We start from the raw sequence: 23,635 nt of genomic DNA, 5'->3' as shown, positions 1-23,635 counted from the left end.
TGGGGTTCATGACCTCTTGCATTTTACTAATTCCATATGCAAGACTGCATATGAGGAAACTCCAGTGGTATCTAAAAAGTCTATGGTGTCAACATTCTCAGGACCTGGAAACAATGATTTCTATCATTCCTTGTATCAAGACAGAGTTCCTTTGGTGGGCAGAGGCCTGCTACCTCAACAAGGGACTCCCTTTCACTCTACCCCTTGCCGCCCAAACCCTAACAACAGATGAATCAGACTATGCATGGGGGGCTCACATGGCAGGGCAATGCATTCAGGGCAAATGGAACCCAAGGCAGATGCACCTGCATATCAATCAAAAAGAAATGTTAGCTGTGCAGTATGCTCTGACAGCCTTCAAAGACCGTATTCTTCCAGGACAACTATTGGTAAAGACAGACAATACCACAGTTATACGGTACATAAACAAGCAGGGGGGAACCCACTTGTACCCTCTCTGTAGACTAGCCATGGCTGTGTGGAACACAGCCTTGAGCTACCAAGTACACCTGCAAGCTCATTTTCTACCAGGCATACTAAATTCATTGGCAGACGACTTAAGCAGAAATCTCATGGACCCACACGAATGGAAACTAGATGCCAAAATATTCAACCTCTTGAGGAACAAATTGGGGACTCCAGAGATAGACCTGTTTGCCTCCCCTCAGAACTACCAATTGAACAAATTCTGCATAAGAACTCCCCACAGCCAAGCTTGGAAAGTGGATGCCCTGTCCTTTACCTGGGAAAGCTTCTCAGTTTATGCTTTTCCCCCTCTGCCTCTCCTCTCGAAGGTTCTACTAAAGATCAAATGGGACAAGCTAAGGACAACACTGATTGCCCCAGACTGGCCATGCTAGCACTGGTACCCCCTCTTGCACAGTATGGCACTGCTACAACCATGGCACCTGCCTCAGACCCCCTTCCCTGCTGTCCCAGCAGGCAGGCCAGATTCTGCACCCTCAGCTTCAAACCCTGAACTTTGCAGCCTGGCTAATTCCTTGAGCTCTCCCTTAGCATCCCTCAGTAAGCAGGTACTGGATGTCATTCTGGAGGGAAGGAGGCCTAGTACTAGAAAATCCTATGCTGAAAAGTGGAAAAGATACTGTTCCTGGAGCCTGGCTCAGGGGATGGGCACAACGGTGCCCAGCTTACCTCAGATTCTACAGAACTTAACAGAAATGCTCCACAGGGGACTATCCTTCTCATCAATTAAAATTCATGCCTCTGCTATTTCAGCACATTATAATACAGAGCCACCCCTTTTCTCTCACCCCTCGCTAAAGCAATTCCTTAGAGGGGCCAAACATTTAAGACCCCCCCCAGGAGATCTTCCACTCCAGCCTGGGACCTTAACTTTGTATTGAAAAAGATCACCCCCCCCCCCCTTTGAACTAGTGGCTACAGCTGAGTTGAAATTCCTTTATTGGAAAACAGTCTTCCTTCTAGCCATCTCTTCAACAAGAGTGTCTGAATTACAGGCCCTCATGGCAGTGGAACCCTTCATTATCTTCCATGCGGACAGGGTTTCCCTCAGGACTAACCCTTCCTTTATGCCCAAGGTGGTCTCTTCTGTGGCTCTAAATCAGTCCATTCATTTGCCTACTTTTTTTCTTAATCCACAAAACAAAGGGGAATGAATACTGCACTCTCTGGACATGCACAGACAACTTATATTCTATTTGGACAGGACTAAGCCTACCAGAGTATCTGAGCAGCTGCTAGTTAGCTTCGCTGCTGGGGCAGAGGGGAAGGCCATTTCAAAGCAAACCATTTCCAAATGGATAGCCCATTGCATTCATTCTGCTACAAGCACCATTGAAAACCTACCCCACAGAGGATAAAATCACATTCCACCAGGGCTGGATCTACCTCTGTGGCATTTCTCAGAGGGGTCCCTACCAGGGACATCCTACAAGCTGCTACCTGGAGCTCTGTACATACCTTCACCAAGCATTACCACTTGCCTATCTTTTCTAAATCCAGAGCTGGATTTGCCATTGCAGTCTTGCAGGGATTAATAGCTGGCCCTAATGCTCTTTAAATTCGTCCTCCCTTCCTTAGCTTTGGGAATCAACCCAAATGTGATGACTGCAACAGTGAAACGTGAAGAACATAGTACAGTTGTGTACACTTACCATAAATGTAGATGTTCGAGTGTATTCACTGTTGCAGTCCTGGTTACTCTCCCGCCTTCCCCCTGACTTCTCTTGGCTCTACCTCTCCTTATGGTTGGTATGTCTATTTTTTCTTGTGTATTTGCTTTTTGATGGGGGTTTCACCATACCATTTAATTGCTTCCTATTATAGGGGCACCTGACATCTGGGGCAAGAAAAACTGATGTAATGGTGTCAGCTGCATGTTTTATACCCCTGATGACCTGATGTCAAGGAATAAGTGACAGCATCCGATGCAGAAATCTGAAGACTCTGGTATTCAGGCCAGCTGAGGGCTATCTGCAGGCAGATAACCCAAATGTGATGACTGCAACAGTGAATACACTCGAACATCTACATTTATGGTAAGTGTACACAACTGTACTTTTCTCATTCTCCTCACTCTCTAGACACCTCAGTCTCTCAGCTGCTTCTAATTTCACATGCCTGGCCTCCAACTCAAGTCTCTTTAGCTCCAGCTGGATTTTTAAGTCCACTGCAGAAAGGTTGAGCTGTCCATTCTCTGAGAATATTGTATCTCCACTGCCAGTCTGATTATCCTCAAGGTTGCTGTTTTCTGATGCAGCTGTAACCAAGACTGCAATCAGGTCTGCCTTAGTCAGGTTTCCATGCACCAGTCCCCTAGCCTGGTACATCTCTGCTAGCTGGATCCTTGTCAGCTTTCCATACTCCTCTGCTGACATGCTGCCTGCTCACCCTGACTAACTAAGCTAACAAAAGAAATAAAACAATTGTGATCTTCTGGGATTGTCCAAAGCATTTGACACTATACCAAGTGCTAGCATCAGTAATAAGCTGAGCACCTTAAAAGTAGAGCCATACATGGTGAGATAGATAGCCAAATGGTTGAAAGATGGAACTCATATAATTAAGATGAAGCGTGTCTTCTTGGAAAGTATTAAGGTACATAGTGGTGCATTCTAGGGTGCAGCACTAGGACCTTTCCTTTTCAGTGTCTACTTCTCCAGTCTTTTGATTAGGAAACAGGACCTTTGTAAGTATGCAGATGATTGCAAATCTACATTGTTTTTTGTATTATATTGTATCCGTAGAGCTTTTCTCTCTCTGGGCCTCCATTGAAAAGGTGTTCTAAGTTAAGTTAGACTTGTCCTCATCAACAGATAAAAATAAATAAGTAAACAATTGCAAATCTCCCTTTGATATACATTAATTACATCAGGAATTAACCCTCATAAACAAGTGGTATATAGAAACAGGGCTAAAATTAAATGCAAAAAAGTGAAGTATTGTCACTTTCTCCCTCACTGTGTAGTATTCCTAATAATCCTCTCTAAAATAATAATGTCAGGGATTTTGACTCCTGGATCAATAATCCTTTCACCTTTATATAAGAGCTGTAATTAGACCAATTATTGAGTAAAATACTCCTTCATGATGTATGTTTCTACATTTATTAAGTAAATGGAAAGGCCCCAGAGGTTCACACCAGGAATATTGTTGGGATGAAATCCTTGAATTACCATGAAAGGCTTGAAGTGCTATCCTTTTACTCAGTTTATTATGAACTCTTGCTGTGTGATCTATGCCTTCTGTTCTTTGCCATGATGTTCTGTATCTTCATAAGTCAACTCTACTCATACCAAAACTAGAGAATTAAGTCTCCACTGGCACATAAATAAAATGTGCTAGAGACAAATGAATTACCTAATGCCTATCCATCTCTGGAACAGGCTTCGGCTGCAAGTTAAACAAAGCAACAGCCTAGCATGCTTTGAATTAAACCTGGATGATTGTCCGGGTACCCATTTACCCTGCGACTGACTTTCTTTGCCCTTTCTAGTAAGGGATACGGAATAATGGTGGGAATAGTCAAGCTATAAATGACTTGTGACTCACTTGCCTTGTGTTTTCTATGATCGTATGATTTGGAGATCAGGTTGGAAGTGTACCCAACCATAGTTTAGTGCCTCTTCCTGGACCACAGCAAGCTCCAAGACAGTAGGCCACCACAGTACACGTCACCAATATTCACAACACAGAAATTCCATAACAGCATCGGAGGACATGATCCCAGATTCCCTATAACACGTTACAAGACTTTTTGACAACTGCATCCACCTCCTATGACTCTGACCCATATAATAGCATTGCTGACATCTGTCACAGTGTCTTCCTATCGGTGGAAATGATGATGACTATGCCCTGCATACTCCAGGTGTGAGTGGGTAGTGTAATGTCTAATGCACAGCGTGGCCATTCCATACCACGTCTTGCGTGAGTATGACAATGCAGCATTCTGTTTTGTGGTTTCTGTATCATGTCAACAGTTGTGTACCAGATGCCTTCTCTTTGTCAGTTTCATGATGAATTGCACCCACCTCTACCTCACATCAGGTACTGCTGCTGCTGTTCATCCTCTATCCATCCCGCTCCTCAATTGCTGTTGCGTGTGTGTGTGTGTGTGTGTGTGTGTGTGTGTGTGTGTGTGTGTGTGTGTGTGTGTGGGGGGGGTGATGCTAATCTATCAGTGTAGTTAAATCTTTCAACTACTGAGACAGATTAACACAAATCTCTTTATACTCAGTAGCCAATGGGATGCTGCAGTCTGACCCGAGTCTTGCTTTTTGAGACATGAAGGATCCAATCCTATTTGACCTCCTATTCCTTTGTAAAACTAGTGACTCTACAAACACACACACCAGGTTTGGTGGCTTCTGCTTGCATGTTTCCCTGTTGCTGTTTCCACACAAACATATTATGTAATATGGCAGACCAGATATCAAGCTGCAGGTCTCCAGTGCCCCCCTGAATGCAATGGATTGAGGAAGTTTCCCTTCACTTGGGTAAATGTCTTTGCATGCACAGTATTATATTCCATGACTGTCATGTTCCTGGAAAGATTGTTGGGGGGGGCATCAGCCATGGTTGCAACATATATTCGACATTACCCATGACTCACAACAGTGACACCATTACATGCGGCCTTTTACCTGCTTGTAGGGTAACTTAAATACAGGCCACTATATGGCAAATGTCTCACCTACACTAACAATGTGTGTGTGTGTGTGTGTGTGTGTGTGTGTGTGTGTGTGTGTGTGTGTGTGTGTGGGGGGGGGGTGATGCTAATCTATCAGTGTAGTTAAATCTTTCAACTACTGAGACAGATTAACACAAATCTCCTTATACTCAGTAGCCAATGGGATGCTGCAGTCTGACCCGAGTCTTGCTTTTTGAGACATGAAAGATCCAATCCTATTTGACCTCCTATTCCTTTGTAAAACTAGTGACTCTACAAACACACACACTAGGATCCTAAATCTACAGCAACAAATAAACAGGACTCTCTGTAGAGATAGGTTCCTAACTCAACATATTCCTAGCCTATGGAATAAGTTACCACTCCAGATCAAACAAAGTACTACTTTAGCTATCTTTAAGGCTGGTCTTGATGACTGGATGATAGACACAAATTTACACCAGGGTTATCATGTATGGTCCTGTTTGATTTGGGAGGTGAGCATTATTAAGTGCTAGATAAGAGTCTGCTTAAAGGTGTATATGGCTAGGCAGCTTATGGTCCCTGTCACTTGCCTAGTAGTATCCCATGTTCTTTTGTTCCTATACCTACTCGCATGTCCATCTATCAACTACAAACTTTGTAGGAATTCCTCCTCCCATACAAACTGTTGGTAAAGTTGAGGCATTTGCCAATGTGTATGAATCATAGAAACTGCCCTTGTGGTACATGGAAATGTTATAGCTGATACCCCGGCCATTGCATATCACTAGGCAGTTTGGAGAGTGGAAGCCCTCCCTGACGATGTGTCTGACACCACATGGATAGGATGGAGCCTTGATAGCAATGTATAAACAATCAGTGGCTCCCAGGGCATCAGAGAAGTGGAAATGGTGTAAAATGCCTGCATAGTGGTGGTGTTCTCCTCTGAAGTCCTTAGTCCATATGCTGGGGCATGATGTTTAGCAACTGCTGCAGGACGCACAGAGCTGATGCCAGTAATATTATTAGTGTACCGCCTGTAGCTCCTCAAAGGACCCTGAAGTTAGAATGTTTAAAACTACATATACCTTAGTGTCCACTGATATGGGTAGTCTGCACATTTTCCTTGATTCTGCATGTGAGCCAACACAATTAGACAAGCTTCCACATGGTCTCCCTATCTGCATAGAAGTGGTCCATGGTTTGCTGGTTGGTCCAGTGCAGGTAGGATAGGCACTGATGGTACCATCTGCACTGGCACCGAGGGCTATGACATGCAGTGTCATGGACAATGACTCTTTCAGTAGCTACTAACACATGTTCTGCTATAGTTGCTACTGATGGAAACACTGTAGTAACGTGTACACCAGCAGGTTGAAGTATTTACAACAGGTGAAAGAAATACATCTCTGAATCACCCTTCCATGTTTGATGCCATCATTTGTTTAATCATTGTGCCTCATTCACATCAACTGCCTCATTTCCATATTACTAAGTTGTCACCTGCATATGCTACATGCCTTGCTATGATTGCTTTAGCGTATCTGACTATTTGTGTCTTTGATTGTGGATAATGGTAGGTGCAGTTTATAATGACACAAGGAAGTACTGTGGCATAAGACAGAAGTAATATGTCAAACCTGCACATTTAGTAAAAGGACACCACGAAATCAAAACAATAGAGAGGACACTGGTACTGAAATAAATGAAACTGAGGACAAAGCAGGATAGCTTTTTGGCTGTTTGAAGAATAGTCATTCAGTCAAGATATACTGATTTGTAGTGAGCATCTTTTAGAAATCCTCTGATTAGAGAATTGCATTAAAAGTTCAGAACAGACAACTATTCTGTGTTAAGTACACCAGTACCCTAAGGTTTAGTATCTACAAGGTTAACTGGAGTCTATAAATTTGGGTGCAGTCCTTTTATTTGAGGAAAGCTTGCCAGCAAAGCTGTAACAATGAGTTTCTATCATCATGTGCTTCACTTGAATGAGAAATTAAGATGCCCATATATCAAAGCAGTCATATTTTATATATATGTATATATATATATATATATATATATATATATATATATATATATATATGTGTGTTTGTATGTGTGTGTGTATACACATACACAAATACAATTAGAGGAAAACCTGTCCTCCATCTCTATGCATATCGGGTATGCTCCTTCGTTATTTTGTCTGAAATTCCTAGTATTAATGCAGTTTTATGTATCGGGATTTCCTATGTAAGATGTTTCTATAGTCTATTGAAGAACTGTTACTCTGGAGTGCAAGAGGCATAACAAGCAAAGCAGATACCCAGGACTGCAACTAGGCCTTGCAGTCACTGCAGATACTGATTAAGATCTGAAGCCTCTCATCAGCAACAGAAATGGAGGCAGTGAACACTGGACTTGGAAGATACTAGAAAATAACAAAGTTTGGAATTGCTACCCCGCCTTGATTTACAGCTACTCTGTTAGGTACTGCACTGTCATGCATTTATGCCTTTGTTACAAGCAAGACTAATGTATTACTGTTACTGTTTTGCATCAGCAGTCATCTGTTAATACATAGCCCTATGGATATCTTTTAAAGAGACTTTACTATGTATGGATGAAATGTTTGCATTGTGTGTTGTGCTTCTGTAACCCTTTTCTTTTGTTTGCTTTACAGCTGTAATCAGTATGTTTACTATTCCCCTGCTGTACCGACAACATCAGGTCAGTACCTTTCCCCTTTTTGCATTCATAGTTATTACAACATGACATCTCTAATGTTTTCCAGCATTTACTGATCACGCATAGTCTGCCTTATATTTAAAACCAGATGGACGAATATCTAACACACGATAAGTTTCTGTGCATGAGCGGCACAGGGAGTTGAATCCTGCAAAGGGCAGCAGACAGCCAGAAGTGGGAGCTTGCTTCAGTCTTCATAGTTGTATCAACAATAATGTTAAAACTTGCAGAGCAGCTTTGCACAGGGTTTAGTAATGCTTTTTAATGTCATTATTAACACGCAGCCCATAGGGCAGGTTGAAATAAAAACATTGTCTTAATGTTGACAGTATATGAAAAATGCAGATAAGATGACTGTAGGATATGCTTGTGTGAATTATAAAACAGGTGACTTTATAAAATTTACAAAAGTTTGATACACTTGACTATGCAGATGTTTGATAAATAAGTATACACTAAAAATACATAAAAAATATACATACTACAAAATAATGTATATGCACTTGCACTTTAAATTCTTAATGAGGAAATGACATGTGATGTAATTATCAGTAATTATCAGTATTTTTTAATGTATATAATGGAGTAGTAGTATTACAATCAAGTGTTCCGAAGAAGTCCCTAGTGGATGAAAGCGCTTAACTACATATACATTATTTTGTAGTACTATTATGTTTTGATGGAAGATATATATGCACTGGCACTGAAAGGGTTCATGAAAAAGTTTTATGAAAAAGTTACATGAAAAAGAACTTTTGTATGTATATTTTTTATGTATTTTTAGTGTATACTTGTTATGAAATTAGGAGATTTTAGATATTTCTATGCACTTGCACTTTAAATTCTTAATGAGGAAATGACATGTGATGTAATTATCAGTAATTATCAGTATTTTTTAATGTATATAATGGAGTAGTAGTATTACAATCAAGTGTTCTGAAGAAGTCCCTAGTGGATGAAAGCGCTTAACTTCTTGTGTATTGTTTTATTGTTTGGATTAAAACTTTTGCGAACAGTGCTTGTGCCGTGCTGGTGCCTTATCTTTTCTCTTCTGAGGCAGGAGACTTTGCTGATCTGTTTTTTACATTTGTGGACTGTTCTCAGGTTGCATTCATTTGATAAATAAACAAAGGGGACATTGTAAGTAAAATAGTGGTTTCCCATGAGTAGGCATAATTTTTGGTAGGTAAATTTTTTTTAAATATTTTTATTTGAGGTGCAGTAACCCCATATGAAATATTTATATATATATATATATATATATATATGTGTGTGTGTGTGTGTGTGTGTGTATATATATATATATATATATATATATATATATATATATGTACGGGTCTACTACCAGAGATCGAAATTACACTGTTTTGAAATCCGGTAGTAAATGCCCAGTAACGTGAAAGTGCACTTCACCAAAAGTGCACTTTCGCAAACACCACTTGAGCGAATGGTTATGGACCTTAGGGTTAGGGCTTGAATTAAGGATAGTGGATAGCTAGTAGGGCTATCCACTATCCTTAACCCAAGCCCTAACCCTAAGTTCCATGACTACAGCACCACAGTGGAGGAAATTGTATGTCCTCCACGATGCAGTAGTCACGGACCTATGTCCTCCACTGTGGTGTGGTAGTCAAGGACCTATACCTAGTAGGGCTATCCACTATCCTTAACCCAAGCTCTAACCCTAAGGTCTGTGACTACCACACCACAATGGAGGACATTGTCCATTCGTTCTAGTGGTGTTCACGAAAGTGCACTTTTGGTGAAGTACACTTTTGCATTAGTGGGCATCTACTACCGGATTTCAAAATAGTGTAATTTCGATCTCCGGTAGTAGACCCATATGTACACACACACACACACACACACACACATATATATATATATATATATATATATATATACACATATAAAAATATGTGTGTGTATGTGTGTGTGTGTGTGTGTGTGTGTGTGTGTGTGTGTGTGTGTGTGTGTGTGTGTGCGCGCGCGCGTGCATGTGTGTTTATATGTATGTATATATCATTAGGGAGTGGGGCACTTAAAAACATACTTAAAGATTCTGAGCTCTGAAATTCTGCCCATTCTTAAATGTGTCCCCCAAAGTTTTAAGAGTGAGCTGTAAATGCGTAATGTTGATTCATGATATGTACAGTGCAAGCAATCAGGATTTCAGAACATGAAATCTGAAGCGGTAGCACACCTGTGCTGGCCATTTCATTATAACAAGTCATGGTGTTGATTTCTGTTTGTCCATCACTACAGTTACATCAGTAAGGGTAATGTAACCTCTTTGGCATTAAAGGGTCACTCTCTTTCCTGCGTAATAGTACATAGTGTGCTTACAGTGAGTGGCATTATATATGGCCATGAAACTAATATCCCTCCCCCCCGGACGGCCTGACAGACTAGTATCTGGTGCCTGAGTCATGGTCTGAAACTCAGTGTCAAGAAGTGCATAATAGTATCTTTTGTAAGATGGCCATCTCTGAAAATTACTACCCTGATAATACACCACCTAAGGGTAAATCTACTGGCCAGGGATTTGAGAACACATGTAAACAGTGATTTGGCCTTTAACCATCATGTGTGTACTGTAGTAAGGAAATAATTCCATGCTGTACGGTGTATAAAAAAGGGTATGCATTTAGGTCCAAGTCCTCATTAGACCAGCCAAGTAGTAGAATGCCCCCTTTGGTATGTACCTTACCAGGCATATGTGACAAATTGACCTTCCTTAGAAGTTCATGGTGACAAAACAAGTCATATGCAGCCCCCCCTCAGAGCCTTATCACCATTTTTATACTTGGCCTGGTGCAAACTGCTGAAGGCTGACCTGTGCCTGGATTACAAAACAACCTCTGATCCCATCTTGATGGACCTGTTGCACATATACAAATCAAATGATCTCAGAAACACCAAATTCAGGGACCTAAATCTTGTCTGCAACATAAATAAGACATGCTGGAGGAACAGTTATGTGTCTCATAGACCACCTCTTGTATGGAACAGGCTTTCCATCCATGTGAAACAAGAGATGTTCATCGTGTTTCACTGTTGCAGTCATTACTCTTGGGTTATCCTGCTGGCAGGCTACCCTCAGTCGGCCAGAATTCCAAAGTCCTCGTCCGGCGTCGGTTGCTGTTGCCTCTTCCCTGACATCAGTGCGTCAGGGGTATAAAAGATGCAGCCAATGCCATTTTCTTCAGTTTTTCTTGCCGCGCAGTGCCTGAAGCAAAAGCAGTTCGCAAGTACCGGTCGGCCGACTCCTGAGATTTTCAAATCGGAATTTCAGAAACGAAGTCTTCATTAAAGCTAAGTACCCCATTGGGGAAACTTTTTTATTGCTCCAGACCGATGTCAGAAAAAGTTAACAATTGTATTTCTTGTGGGAAGCAAATACCTCATAAGGATTTTCACTCTTACTGTATTCCTTGCCTAGGCCCTGATCACAACGTTGTTAGCTGATGGTTTTGTGCTAGATTTAACCAACGCACTATTAAGTGTCGGTTTGATTTTGCATTTTATTACTTTGGCCAAAGGTTTAATTATATAATGTCCTCGGAACAGCCGATGACCAGAGTTTACAAAAAATGCAAGGACAAGGAAAAGGATAGGCATCCAAGGTCTAAAACCGACAACTAGGCCTCCACTAGGCCAGTTGCCGGTTCGCTGGTTCTCAGTGAGGTGCTTTCGCAGCCCCTGGCGCTCGCTACCTCAGAGCCACAGGCCGCTTCCGACTCACACATGGAGCCAACTGGGCCTCTGGATACTCAAGGTATTGGACACTTGGAAATCATTCCCTCAGATGGGTCCGGAGCCGCTGAGCAGGCATCGGCTTCTGAGGGTGTCTTCAGACCTACACAACTATATATTAAGCCATCTTCAGCTTCAAAGACAAAGACTAAAGCAGCTCTTGAGACAAAGAAACAAGTACAGCATTCTCCTACTCGGACTTCCATGCCTAAAAAACAGATGCTCAAAATGGCCAAAGACCTAATTACTTTGATCAGGGGGTTCCCATCCCCCTCCTGATAAGAGGCCTAGGCAAGAGACAGAGTATGATTCTTCTGATCAGGTTTCTATTTTCTTTGATTCCTGTTCTGAACAGGATTATTCCATGCTTCCCTATGAGGATTCTGATGCTGAAGAATCCATTCCTTCAGCCTCTCCTCCTGAGGATTATTCTTTTGGGGAAACCCTGTATACCATGAGGGAGCATTTCCACTGGGAGAGCCAAGATTATTCTGAATCTAAGAAAAGGCTCAGAGACTTTCTGTTACTTCCTCAGCACAGACCCCTTGCTATTCCACCTGTTCTAGACATTGTAGATAATGTATTTTCAGAGATCGGCCTGTCCCCTGACTCTTTACCCCCTGCACCTGCTAAGCCAGACAGATACTACAGGGTCCCGGATTCTCATAAATTCCTATATAAAAACCCCGCTGCTGACCCAGAAACTATATCTCAGGGTCCCAAAGGGGTTAAAGCTTCCACTGCAAAAAAATCCTGTCCCCTCTAGGGATTCTAGGGCTGTAAACAGAAGGGGGAAAAAAGTTTACACTTCTGCTACCTTGGCTGTAAGGGCTTTAAATTGTCAGTTTCATATGCTTAAATATCAGCAATATTTAATGTTACTGCTTAAACAGAAATTGTTGACAAATACTGAATGTTCAGAGAACAAGAAAATGTAGGATTTACTGCATGCAGCTGAACACGTGGGAAAGCATACTTTGTAATGTGGTTATGATTCAATGGAGGCCTCTTGCAGGGCCGCTGCTACAGGTTCTGTTATTAGAAGGCATGCTTGGTTAAAGGAACAGAATCTGCCTGATCATGTTAAAGCAAAATTATTAGATGCTCCATTACAGCATGATACTTTGTTTGGTACTAAAGCAGAAGAGGTGTTGAAAAAAATGGAGGATAAAGCAAACTCCATGCAGACAGTCAAGGATTTCTTACAGGTACAGCCACCCAGGTTTAGCGGGAACTGGCCTTCTAAAAATTGGTCCTTTCCAGTGTCAGACAGACCACAAAGAGGCAGATACAGGTGTCCCAGAGGCAGATCTCAGCCCCAAGGCTCATACAGGCCTAAACAATGGGGTGCTCCTACCTCCAAAAGAGGAGAAGACAAATCACAACCTTACAGGAAACAGTCCCAATAACTTTCCTCTGCTAGATCCAAGCATTTTTCTTTTGATAGCCCCCTTAGGGGGAAAACGAGCACTTTTTTCATCAAATTGGCAAATGGTTACCCAAGACAAATGGGTCCTGAACATAGTGTCCCAAGGCTACAGGTTCCATTTTCACACCCTACCAAGGTCAAAAGGTATGCCAGACCTGCCACACAATCAATGGGCAGAGGCACAAAAACAAATTACAGCCCTCATGGACATGAGGGCCATTCAACAAGTACCACAACAAGAGCAGGGGCAAGGATTTTACTCCAGACTTTTCCTAGTGCCCAGAAAGGACAAAACCTGGAGACCAATACTGGACCTGTCTATTCTAAATATGTTTCTAGAAGTTCCAAAATTCAAGATGTTGACTCTACAGCAGCTACTGCCCATGCTGGGCAAGAAGGCTTGGCTCGTAACTTTGGACCTAAAAGAGGCATACCTGCATGTCCCAATCAGACAATCTTGCAGAAGATACCTCAGATTCATAGCTGGCTCAATGCATTACCAATTCTCTGCACTGCCCTTTGGCTTATCTGCTGCACCCAGGGTCTTCACAAAATGCCTGGCACCAATAATTGCGTTTTGCACACAAAGAGGAATTCAAATATATCCCTACTTGGACGACTGCCTAATTCAAGCAAAGAGCAAAGATATTCTTCTTGAGCATCTGGTGTTTGTAAAAAGATTACTAATTGGCCTGGGGTACACAGTAAACGAAAAGAAATCAAAACTAGTGCCCTCTCAAGAGATAATATTCCTGGGTGCAAGCTTAAATACAACTGCCCAGATGGCTTATCTCATGCCAGACAAACAAAAGCAACTGACTTCTTACTTTTGGCAACAAAAACCCACTTATCTGCAAGGAAAATCCTGCAGGCCTTGGGTTTCATGGCATCCTGCATTCTACTAATTCCATATGCCAGACTGCATATGAGGAAACTACAATGGTATCTAAAAAGTGTTTGGACTCACCATTGCCACAGCCTGGAGACAGTAATTGCACTCATTCCCTGCCTGCAACAGGAGTTTCGATGGTGGGCAGAGGCCTGTCACCACAACAAGGGTCTGCCATTCAGTTTACCCACAGCCAGACAGACACTGACAATGGATGCATCAGATTATGCCTGGGGGGCCCATATGGCAGGCAAATGTATTCAGGGCACATGGCCTGCAAACCAGATGCATCTTCACGTCAATCAAAAAGAGATGCTAGCTGTTCAAAATGCCCTGACAGCTTTTAAGGACCTGCTTCATCCAGGACAGTTACTGATAAAGACAGACAATACTACGGTCATGTGGCACATAAACAAGCAGGGAGGTACACATTCCTACCCCCTCTGCAGACAAGCAATGACCTTATGGGACACAGCATTGACTTTTCAAGTTCACCTGCAAGCACAATTCCTGCCAGGAAAAACAAATACACTGGCAGACGAACTAAGCAGAAACCTCATGGATCCCCACAAATGGAAACTGGATCTACAAGTCTTCAGCATAACAAGGAAATGGGGATGCCCAGACATAGATCTATTTGCCTCTCCTCACAACTGCCAATTGCAGAGATTTTGCACAAGGATTTATTACAAACAAGCATGGAAAGTGGACGCCCTATCCTTCAGCTGGAAAAATCTAACAGTATATGCCTTTCCTCCTCTGCCTCTCCTTCCCAGGGTACTCCTAAAAGTCAGACAAGAAAAGCCAAAAATGATACTGATTGCACCAGACTGGCCATGCCAGCACTGGTACCCAATCCTAAAGAGCTTGTCTCAAGGTCCAGCATGGATCTTGCCTCAAACTTCTCACTTGCTGACCCAACAAAACAATCGGATTCTGCACAGCCAACTCAGGACCTTAAATCTGGCAGCATGGCAGATAATGTAGCCATTCAGAACACTCCTCTTTCAAAAGCTGTTATGGATGTTATCTTGGAGGCCAGGGGGCCCAGTACCAGAAAATCTTATGCAGAAAAATGGAAGAGATTCTGTGCTTGGAACCAGGAACAAGGCATTGACACGTGTGTACCAAACATCCCTCAGATTTTACAATACCTAACTGAGATGCTGAACAAAGGCCTTTCTTTCTCATCAATTAAGATTCATGCCTCTGCCATTTCAGCCCATTACAATACGGAACCACCTATTTTTTCTCATCCTTTAATAAGGCAGTATCTCAGAGGGGCCAAAAACATTAGGCCTCCAAGGAGAGCACCAATTCCGGTCTGGGACCTCAGTTATGTCTTGGAAAAACTTACACTGCCTCCTTTCGAGCCAGCATCAACAGCGGGTATAAAATTCTTATCCTGGAAAACAGCTCTGCTCCTAGCAATAACCTCTGCAAGACAAGTCTCAGAGTTACAAGCACTCATAGCTGTGGAACCTTTTATCATTTTTCACCCAGACAGGGTTTCTCTGAGGACAAACCCAACATTTATGCCTAAGGTAGTGTCCAGTGTGGCCCTCAACCAAACCATTCACCTGTCTACCTTTTATCCAAATCCACAGAACAAGGGTGAGAAAACTCTGCATTCTTTGGATATACACAGGCAGTTATGCTTCTACTTGGACAGAACTAAAGCTTTCAGAAAGACTGAGCAACTTTTAGTGTCATATGCTGCTGGATAACAAGGAAAGGCTATCTCAAAACAGACTGTTTCAAAATGGATAGGCCATTGCATCCATTTCTGCTATTTTCAGCATGGCAAATCAGTGCCTAAGGGCATTAGGCCTCATTCCACCAGAGCAGCAGCCACTTCAGCAGCCTTCCTCAGAGGAGTACCAACCAAAGATATCTTAGAGGCTGCAACTTGGAGTTCAGTGCACACTTTCGCAAAGCACTACCACTTACCTCTTTACTCTTAGTCCAGAGCAGGCATTGCCACTGCAGTTCTGCAGGGCCTCATAGCCTCTCCTAATCCTATTTAGCCCAGCCACCCATCCTCAGCTTTGGGATTCAACCCAAGAGTAATGACTGCAACAGTGAAACATGAACATAGTACGGTTGTGTACCTACCATAAATGTAGATGTTCGAGTGTATTCACTGTTGCATTCCAGGTTACCCACCCACCATCCCCCTTTTCTTTGCTGGGACTTATCTGCACTTCTCTATCCTATACAACCTATGTGGTGTATTTGTTTGTAGATGAAGGAAATGTTATTTTTGTGCATGCATATTTATTGGCATATTTTTTCAGCCTACCAATTTGGGGGCACCTGACATCTGGGGCAAGAAAAACTGAAGAAAATGGCGTCGGCTGCATCTTTTATAGCCCTGGCGCACTGACGTTAGGGAAGAGGCGACAGCAACCGACGTCAGACCTAGACTATGGAATTCTGACCGACTGAGGGTAGCCTGCCAGCAGGATAACCCAAGAGTAATGACTGCAACAGTGAATACACTCAAACATCTACATTTATGGTAGGTACACAACTGTACTTTCTTACCTGCAGTTATTCAAGAGAGAGTTGGAACAGGGGATGAAAAATCATAAATTTACTCCTGCTCTGGCATATATGTCTGTTAGACAGCAGAAACTTGTAGGTGACACTCAAGTTATATATACCCCACACAAACCTACGGGAACAAATCCTGTCTGTTATGTCTAGGAAACAGGCTTAAAGACCCTTTTGGGTTGTTAGCATAGTATTCTCAAATGATCATATGAGCAAAGAGCATGTATAGAGAAGGATACTGAGGTGCTGATGTGATTCATAGCTTTATATGCTAAGTACATATTTACTTAGTGGTTTACAATTGAGTTTTCCTTCCCACTACTGTATTGCCTCAGACTCGTGAAACAGAGTTATACACTAGTGATTAATCATGACTTTCAAAGTCGTCTGAGACGTGCAGCAGTAACATTTAGTGACAGATACATTTTAACAGGATTGCAACTGAGCAGGAGGATCATACATCTCAATTTCTGAGCTTCAAAAATCATAGAAGTGACATTTAAAATCTTAGCAAGGGCTCAGAAAGATACGCACTTTCTTATTTTTCAGAACAGAAGATCTTTGGATACTAGACTTTATAGAGCTGATTATAAAGAAAGTTTAATAGGCTTAGTTCTGTTCTTTAATAAAATATGTAATCCTTAAATAGGTGTAAATTTATGAAGTCAATTTGTAAACCTAGAAGAATACTTAAAACTATAGTAAAAACATAGTGTTCTGCCTAAACCATTGCACTTTAAGATGTATGACCAGGACACATGTAAGATATTTTTAGGTTGATGAAACCTAAACTGTAAGTAATATTTACCATCTCTAGAGCATGTTGATATTATTTCTTGTAACACTGAAACATGCTGACCTTGACAGCTGTGCATTTAAGTGCCATCTATGGTTTAACATATTAACATTTTCTACATTTCAGCCTTCTGTACACTTTGGAAGAATTTGTTGAAAAGTGTTAAAATGAAGAAGTCACATTTTAGTGAGTTGTAGAGTAAGTGATTAAATGAGAGTAGGAAAACGTTATGCCAAGGATGGGATTTCAACAAAATCTGATCCCGTAATATTTATTATTGTATAGCATACAGGAGGTAAAACAAGATTACCAAATGTGTAGTGGTAAGCTAAGAGTAGGACAGGTGTGGTAGGTACAATACACAAGAATCAATTTGGGGCTTGTGTGATGCCCCAGCACTGAACCAGTAATCAAAGAGCCTCAATTCTTACCACTGGCAATAGCTAGGGGGCATACACACTAGGAGGATGACAAGTACACACACAGTAAAGTGCAATTTCCCTTAAGAGCACACAGAGATCACAGTCAGTCTGGGGCTGGTTTCTCCCTCTTTCTCCAGATCCCTAATAAGACCCCCCACTGGTGCAGCTATAGGGTTAAGATCTCAGCTGTGGGACCAAGCCAAGACCTCCAGTACCCACTCTGTCCATCCAGTGCTTTGTTTCCCTGCCCAAGTAGCTGACACACACACACTTTGAGATTTGGTTTATATGCAAACACACACACACATACCTGGGGAAAGCTGGCACAGGTTTACTAGCTATGCCCCATTCTGCCCAGACTATAAGGTAGTTTACTGCCACTAAACCCTACTTATCTGCTACTATAAGGCCCTTACAAAGGGTATCCAATCCTACTCTGTAATTTTACTGTTATCCAAATGGTAGTTTTGACCAAGCACCAGGCTATTAGGAGCGGCCTGTACAGTATCACCAAATACATATGCAAGTACTCTAGGAGCTTAAATATGTCTCACAAATATCAGCCACAAAGATAGCTTTAAATATGTTTAATAATAAATAATAAAAGAACAAGACAATACTCAGTACACAAACATAATAACTTCAGAGTACAAAATCACAGGAAATACTTTAAAACAACATTGCTGGACAGTCTCAAATAAATACAGAAAACATCTATACTAATATTTACTATATTGCTATCTGTATCTTAAAGAGATACTATGCCCTAAAACTTACTTACAGAGCAAGCCAAGTGCAGATGGTGATGATGAGTGGATGCTCTTGCTAGGTCCAAGACAAAATACAAAATGCAAGTTTCTTTCTGAGAGAGTTCTTAAATTAATATCAAATGTTACTGCTGGGCCAGCTTGGATGACATCACTCTTTGGCACATGACTTCAGTTCCCAGGCTAAACAGAAACTTAACAGAATTTAATATCCCTGTGTGAAAAATACATATCTCTCAGATTTTTGCAGTTGCTAGAAGGCATAAAACAATAAAATACTTACAAAACAATGCAGACGGCACCCTAGTTCTAGACATCTTGTCTCTTTGCTGCATTGAAACTAACTTTTATATAACACAATCATAAAATAATTTAATTTCAACTTATTTTCTTGAAGTTTTGCAAGTTAACTCTGTATGTTCCAGTTTCTACTATTAAAACATAAATTTATACAGGTATATAGTTTATATACATTTCTGTTATTTTCCAGTAGGGTACACTGTGGTTACATTTTAGCTCAGTACATAACATATAGTTCTGTATAAATCATATCAATATTTATAAATGACATAATTATTTACAAAATTCCAGATAGCTGGGCTGGCAGCATGACATATCTTCCACCCCCGAAAACGTAAGCTAGTTTTTCAACCAACCCTTTATAAATGTTGCTCGAGAGGGTTGACTATCTGGGAATACCTCACCTCATTCCATGTCTTGAGAGCCCATCTGCGTTGTCATTGCTAACCACACTGTGATGATGCATTGTCATATCATATGCTTGCAACCCTAGGCTCCACCTTAGTAACTTGGCATTTTGCTGGCTTGCTCGATGTAGCCATGTTAGGGGATTGTGGCCTGTAACTACAGTGAATTTTCTTCCATACAGATAAGGCTGAAGTTTCTGCAGTGCCCACACTATGGGTAGGCATTCATTTTCTGCAGCTGCATAGCATTCCTCTCTAGGTTGGAGCCTACAACTGAGATATACCACTGGGTGCTGTTCTCCCTCGGAGGAAGCCTGGCTAAGTATAGCCCCCACCTCATGGTTTGAAGCATCCACCTGCACAACAAATTCTTTGCTGTAATCTGGACTGGCTAGCACAGGGGATCCTCTCAAAGCTCCTTTAATCTTCTGGAATGCCTGCTCACATACTGGGGTCCACACTACCTTATCTGGCTTGTTTTTCCTTGTCAGGTCTGTGAGGGGAGCAACTATCGTACTATACATGGGGACAAACTTTCTGTAGTACCCTGCTTTCCCTAAGAATGCCCTCACTTGCTTTTTGGTAATAGGGGAAAGCCATGCCTGAATGGCTTCCACTTTGGCAGGTTCTGGCCTGATCTTACCACTCCCTACTGTATGTCCCAGGTAGAAGACCTCTGCCATACCCATCTGACATTTGCTGACATGGTCAGCCCTGCCCTCTGTAGTCTGCCCAGCACCTCCCTGACATGCTGAAGGTGCTCTTGCCAGGAATGGCTGTAGATGGCAATATCATCTAGGTAAGCAAGGGAAAAATCTCCTGCTCCTGCTAGGATACAGCCTATCAGCCTTTGGAAAGTTGCTGGGGCATTTTTCATCCCAAAGGGCACCTTCGTGAACTCATACAAGCTGAAGGGAGTCACAAAGGCTGACCTCTGTCTAGCACTGGGAGTCAAGGGCACCTGCCAGTAACCCTTGGTAAGATCAATAGTGGTAAGATACTTAGCCTCACCCAGCTGCTCCAGGGCTTCATTTGTCCTAGGCATGGGGTAACCATCTGACTCTGTGTGACTATTTAATTTCCTGTAGTCCACACAGAACCTGGTGCTGCCATCCTTCTTTAGTATCAGTACCACTGGGGAGGCCCAAGGACTGCTGGATTCCTGGATTACTTCTAGTTCCAACATTTCCTGTATCTCCTCTCTCAGAATATGTTTGACTCTCTCAGGCACCCTATAAGGGGCCTGCTTAATAGGCGTTTGGGGTCCTGTATCCACATGGTGTTGCACCAGGTGGGTGCTCCCTGGTTTCCCAGTGAACATGCCCCCAAACTCCTGTAACACTGCTTTGGATTTCTTGAACCTGTGTAGGGGATAGCTTCTGGGACACTTCTACCCCTTCCACTGAGGTGTCAGTCTGAGCCTCACTGAGGAGATCAGTCACCAGATCCCCCCCTCAGACTCCTCCTGCAATCCACTGCAAATATTCAGCACAAGGGCTACCCTATCATGGTAAGGTTTCATCATGTTAACATGGTACAATTTGTACCCCTGCCTCCTGCCTAACAGTTCTACCATGTAGTTAACATCACTGACCTTCCTTACTACCTTGTAGGGTCCCTCCCAGGCTGCTTGCAGCTTGTTGTGTCTGACAGGAATGAGAACCATTACTTGCTGCCCTACAGCATACTGTCTAGCTTGAGCGCTCCTGTCATACCAGGCCTTTTTCTGTTGTTGGGCTTCTGCCAGGTTCTCCTGGGTCAAGCCCATGAGTTCCCTGAGCCTTGTCCTGTGGTTTAGGACATATGCCACAACAGACTTCTTGTGGGATACACACTCACCCTCCCACTTATCTCCAATCAAATCTAGAAGTCCCCTCATCCTATGCCCATACAGAAACTCAAAGGGTGAAAAACCTGTGGATTCCTGGGGCATCATGTAAGCAATCAACACATGAGGCAAATATTTGTCCCTATTAAACTGGTCTGCAAATGCCTGTAGCATGGACTTGAGTGTAGAGTTTAACCTCTCAACAAGACCATTAGTCGGGGGATAGTAGGGGGTGGTCTTTTGGTGCTTCACCCCACAGTACTTCCACAGACAAGCCAGCAGGTCTGATGTGAAATTGACACCTCTGTCAGTCAGTATTTCTTTTGGGAAACCTACCATGCTGAAAGTCTGTAACAACACATTTGCCACCTTTTCTGCTTCAATGGAGGACAATGCCAGTGCCTCAGGGTATCTGGTAGCATAATCTACTACCACTAGGATATACTTCTTCCCTGTGGAATGTGGGGTACTCAGAGGCTCCATAGCTACCTTCTGAAATGGCTCCTCAATCACATAAAAAGGCATCAAAGGAGCTTTCACCTAGTCTCCTGCCTTGCCTACCTTTTGGCACTGCTCACAGGTCCTGCCATACCCTGTTGCATCTCTGGAAATCCTAGGCCAATAAAAGTTCTGCATAATACATCTCTGTACATTTTATGCCCATATGACCTGCAAAGGGAATATGATGGACTATGGCCAGAAGTGTCAGATGGTAGGCTCTGGACACTACCAACTGCTGTATTCTCTCACCCTTTAGCCCTCCCTCAGGGGTCCACTCTCTATACAGTAACCCGTTGTCCCTTTACACAGATTCTCCTTTCCCTTGAGAATTAGGGGCTTCACTGGCTACCTCCCTCAGGCCTTGTCATGTAGGGTCTGAGAGCTGAGCCTGTCTCATCTCTCTCTTTGTAACCCTTCCCAGCTCCCCTTCCACAGGAAGTCTGGCATCCTCTGACAGTGGTGCCTCACTTGTCAGCCTTGGTAGTACTACTCACGTCTGCCCTTGCAGTCAATGTGTCCAAGGGAACATCAGTGCCCACAAGCAGCTGTGGCTCACCTTCAGTCCCACTGCAACAGGGTAGCTCCCTCCCTGAAGTAACCACCTCACCAGTCCTGACTGCAAGTGTGCAGCCTGTCTGGGTCTCCCCAAGGCTACCAGACCCACATGCTTGTCTCCAAGCCTGACTGCATGTAACTGCATGCACACAAGGTACTGCATTATCAGAATCATTCCCTATCAGGACATCTGCAGGGATATCCTCATACATACCTACTTGCTTGCTTCCTTTTCCACCCTCCCAGTAAAGGTGAACCCTAGCCAAAGGTATTTGGAATGGGGTCCATCCAAAAGCTCTGAATGGAGTAGACTGCTCAAGCAAGTAGTGCTCCTCTTTAATCACTGCAGGCTTGACAATGGTTAGGTCAGAGGCTGTGTCTCTCTTAGCAGTAGCTTCTTTCCCATTTACTAAGATAGGATATAACCTCTTGTGGTAGTTTGGTATCCTTGTTGTCTCGAGACAACTTATTGCTGGCATTTTGTCATTCCCAGTTACTGGCTGTCCCACCTTTTCTTCCTCACTTTGCCTCTGTGGACATCTATATGCTACATGGCCCCACTGGTTGCATTTAAAACATATAATCCTTGGTCCTGGACATATACCTGGAATAGTGGTTTCTCCTGCTACTGGTGGACTCTGTTGGGGCAGTCTGGGCAGCCCACCATGGGTCCCCGTAGACCCATGAGCAGCACAGGGTGTCCCTTTCCTGTGCAGTGAAGCCCTGCTTGCTAGGTATAGGTCTTCCTTCTTCCCCAACTCATCTGTGGTACTGTATTTTCTATCAGCTAACCAGATTCTCATGTCCTCAGGCAAAGTGCTAAGGGCTTGTTCCCTCACCAAAAGGTCTGCCAGCCCTTCAAAAGTGGTGACATGACATCCACTCACCCACCTATGAAAATAAATGCTTAATTCAGCAACATATTCACACACACTCATCTGCTTTGCGTCTATGCTCACAAAACTTTTTCCTATAAGCTTCAGGTGTTAGCTTAAAAATTGTAACAAACACATTTTGACTGTATTATAATTTAAGCAATCAGTATCAGACAATTTAGAAATAGCAGTTACAGCTTTACCATGGAGTAAGGGGATCAGGAACCATACCCAGAGCCCTTGCTCAACATTATACTGTTTACATACCCTTTCAAACATATGAATGAAACTATCAAAACTACCCTCCTCTGTAAATTGTGGAAGAAATTTACTGACCTTTGTTGCTTCTGGGGTTTGATTACTCCCTTCCCCATTACCTCCACGACTCTGGCGAAGAGATAGCATCCCTTTTTCATTTTGCCTCTCCCTATCCTTCTCCTCCACTTCTAGATGTCATAGTTTCTCATTTTCCTCATCCTCTAGATGTCTCAGTCTCTCTGCTGCTTCTATTTCCAAATGCTTGGCCTCCAGCTCAAGTCTCTTTAACTCCAGACGGATGTTTCAGTCTTATGTGGAAAGGTTGAGTTGTACATCTCCAAGGCCACCCTGGTTGTTCTCCTGATTGCTGGTCTGCGACCCAGCTGTGCCCAAAGCTACAATCATTTCTTCCTTAGTCAGGTTGGC

The 23,635-nt window shown here is 42.7% G+C and overlaps 1 protein-coding gene across 1 annotated transcript in view; it reads left to right on the top strand.

The window, feature by feature from the left end:
- LOC122795996 overlaps positions 1 to 23,635 on the top strand; it is a 928,531-nt gene that overhangs the window by 830,726 nt on the left and 74,170 nt on the right. The window contains exon 11 of the mRNA XM_044064748.1: positions 7,806 to 7,852. Coding sequence (XP_043920683.1) covers positions 7,806 to 7,852 — 47 coding nt within the window. The remainder of the gene's footprint in view (positions 1 to 7,805; positions 7,853 to 23,635) is intronic.

This window comes from Protopterus annectens, chromosome 1.part0 (assembly GCF_019279795.1).
Source record: "Protopterus annectens isolate FY-2018-M chromosome 1.part0, PAN1.0, whole genome shotgun sequence".
In the NCBI taxonomy this organism is placed as follows: domain Eukaryota; kingdom Metazoa; phylum Chordata; order Ceratodontiformes; family Protopteridae; genus Protopterus; species Protopterus annectens.
This window is presented reverse-complemented; position numbering and strand designations above follow the sequence as displayed.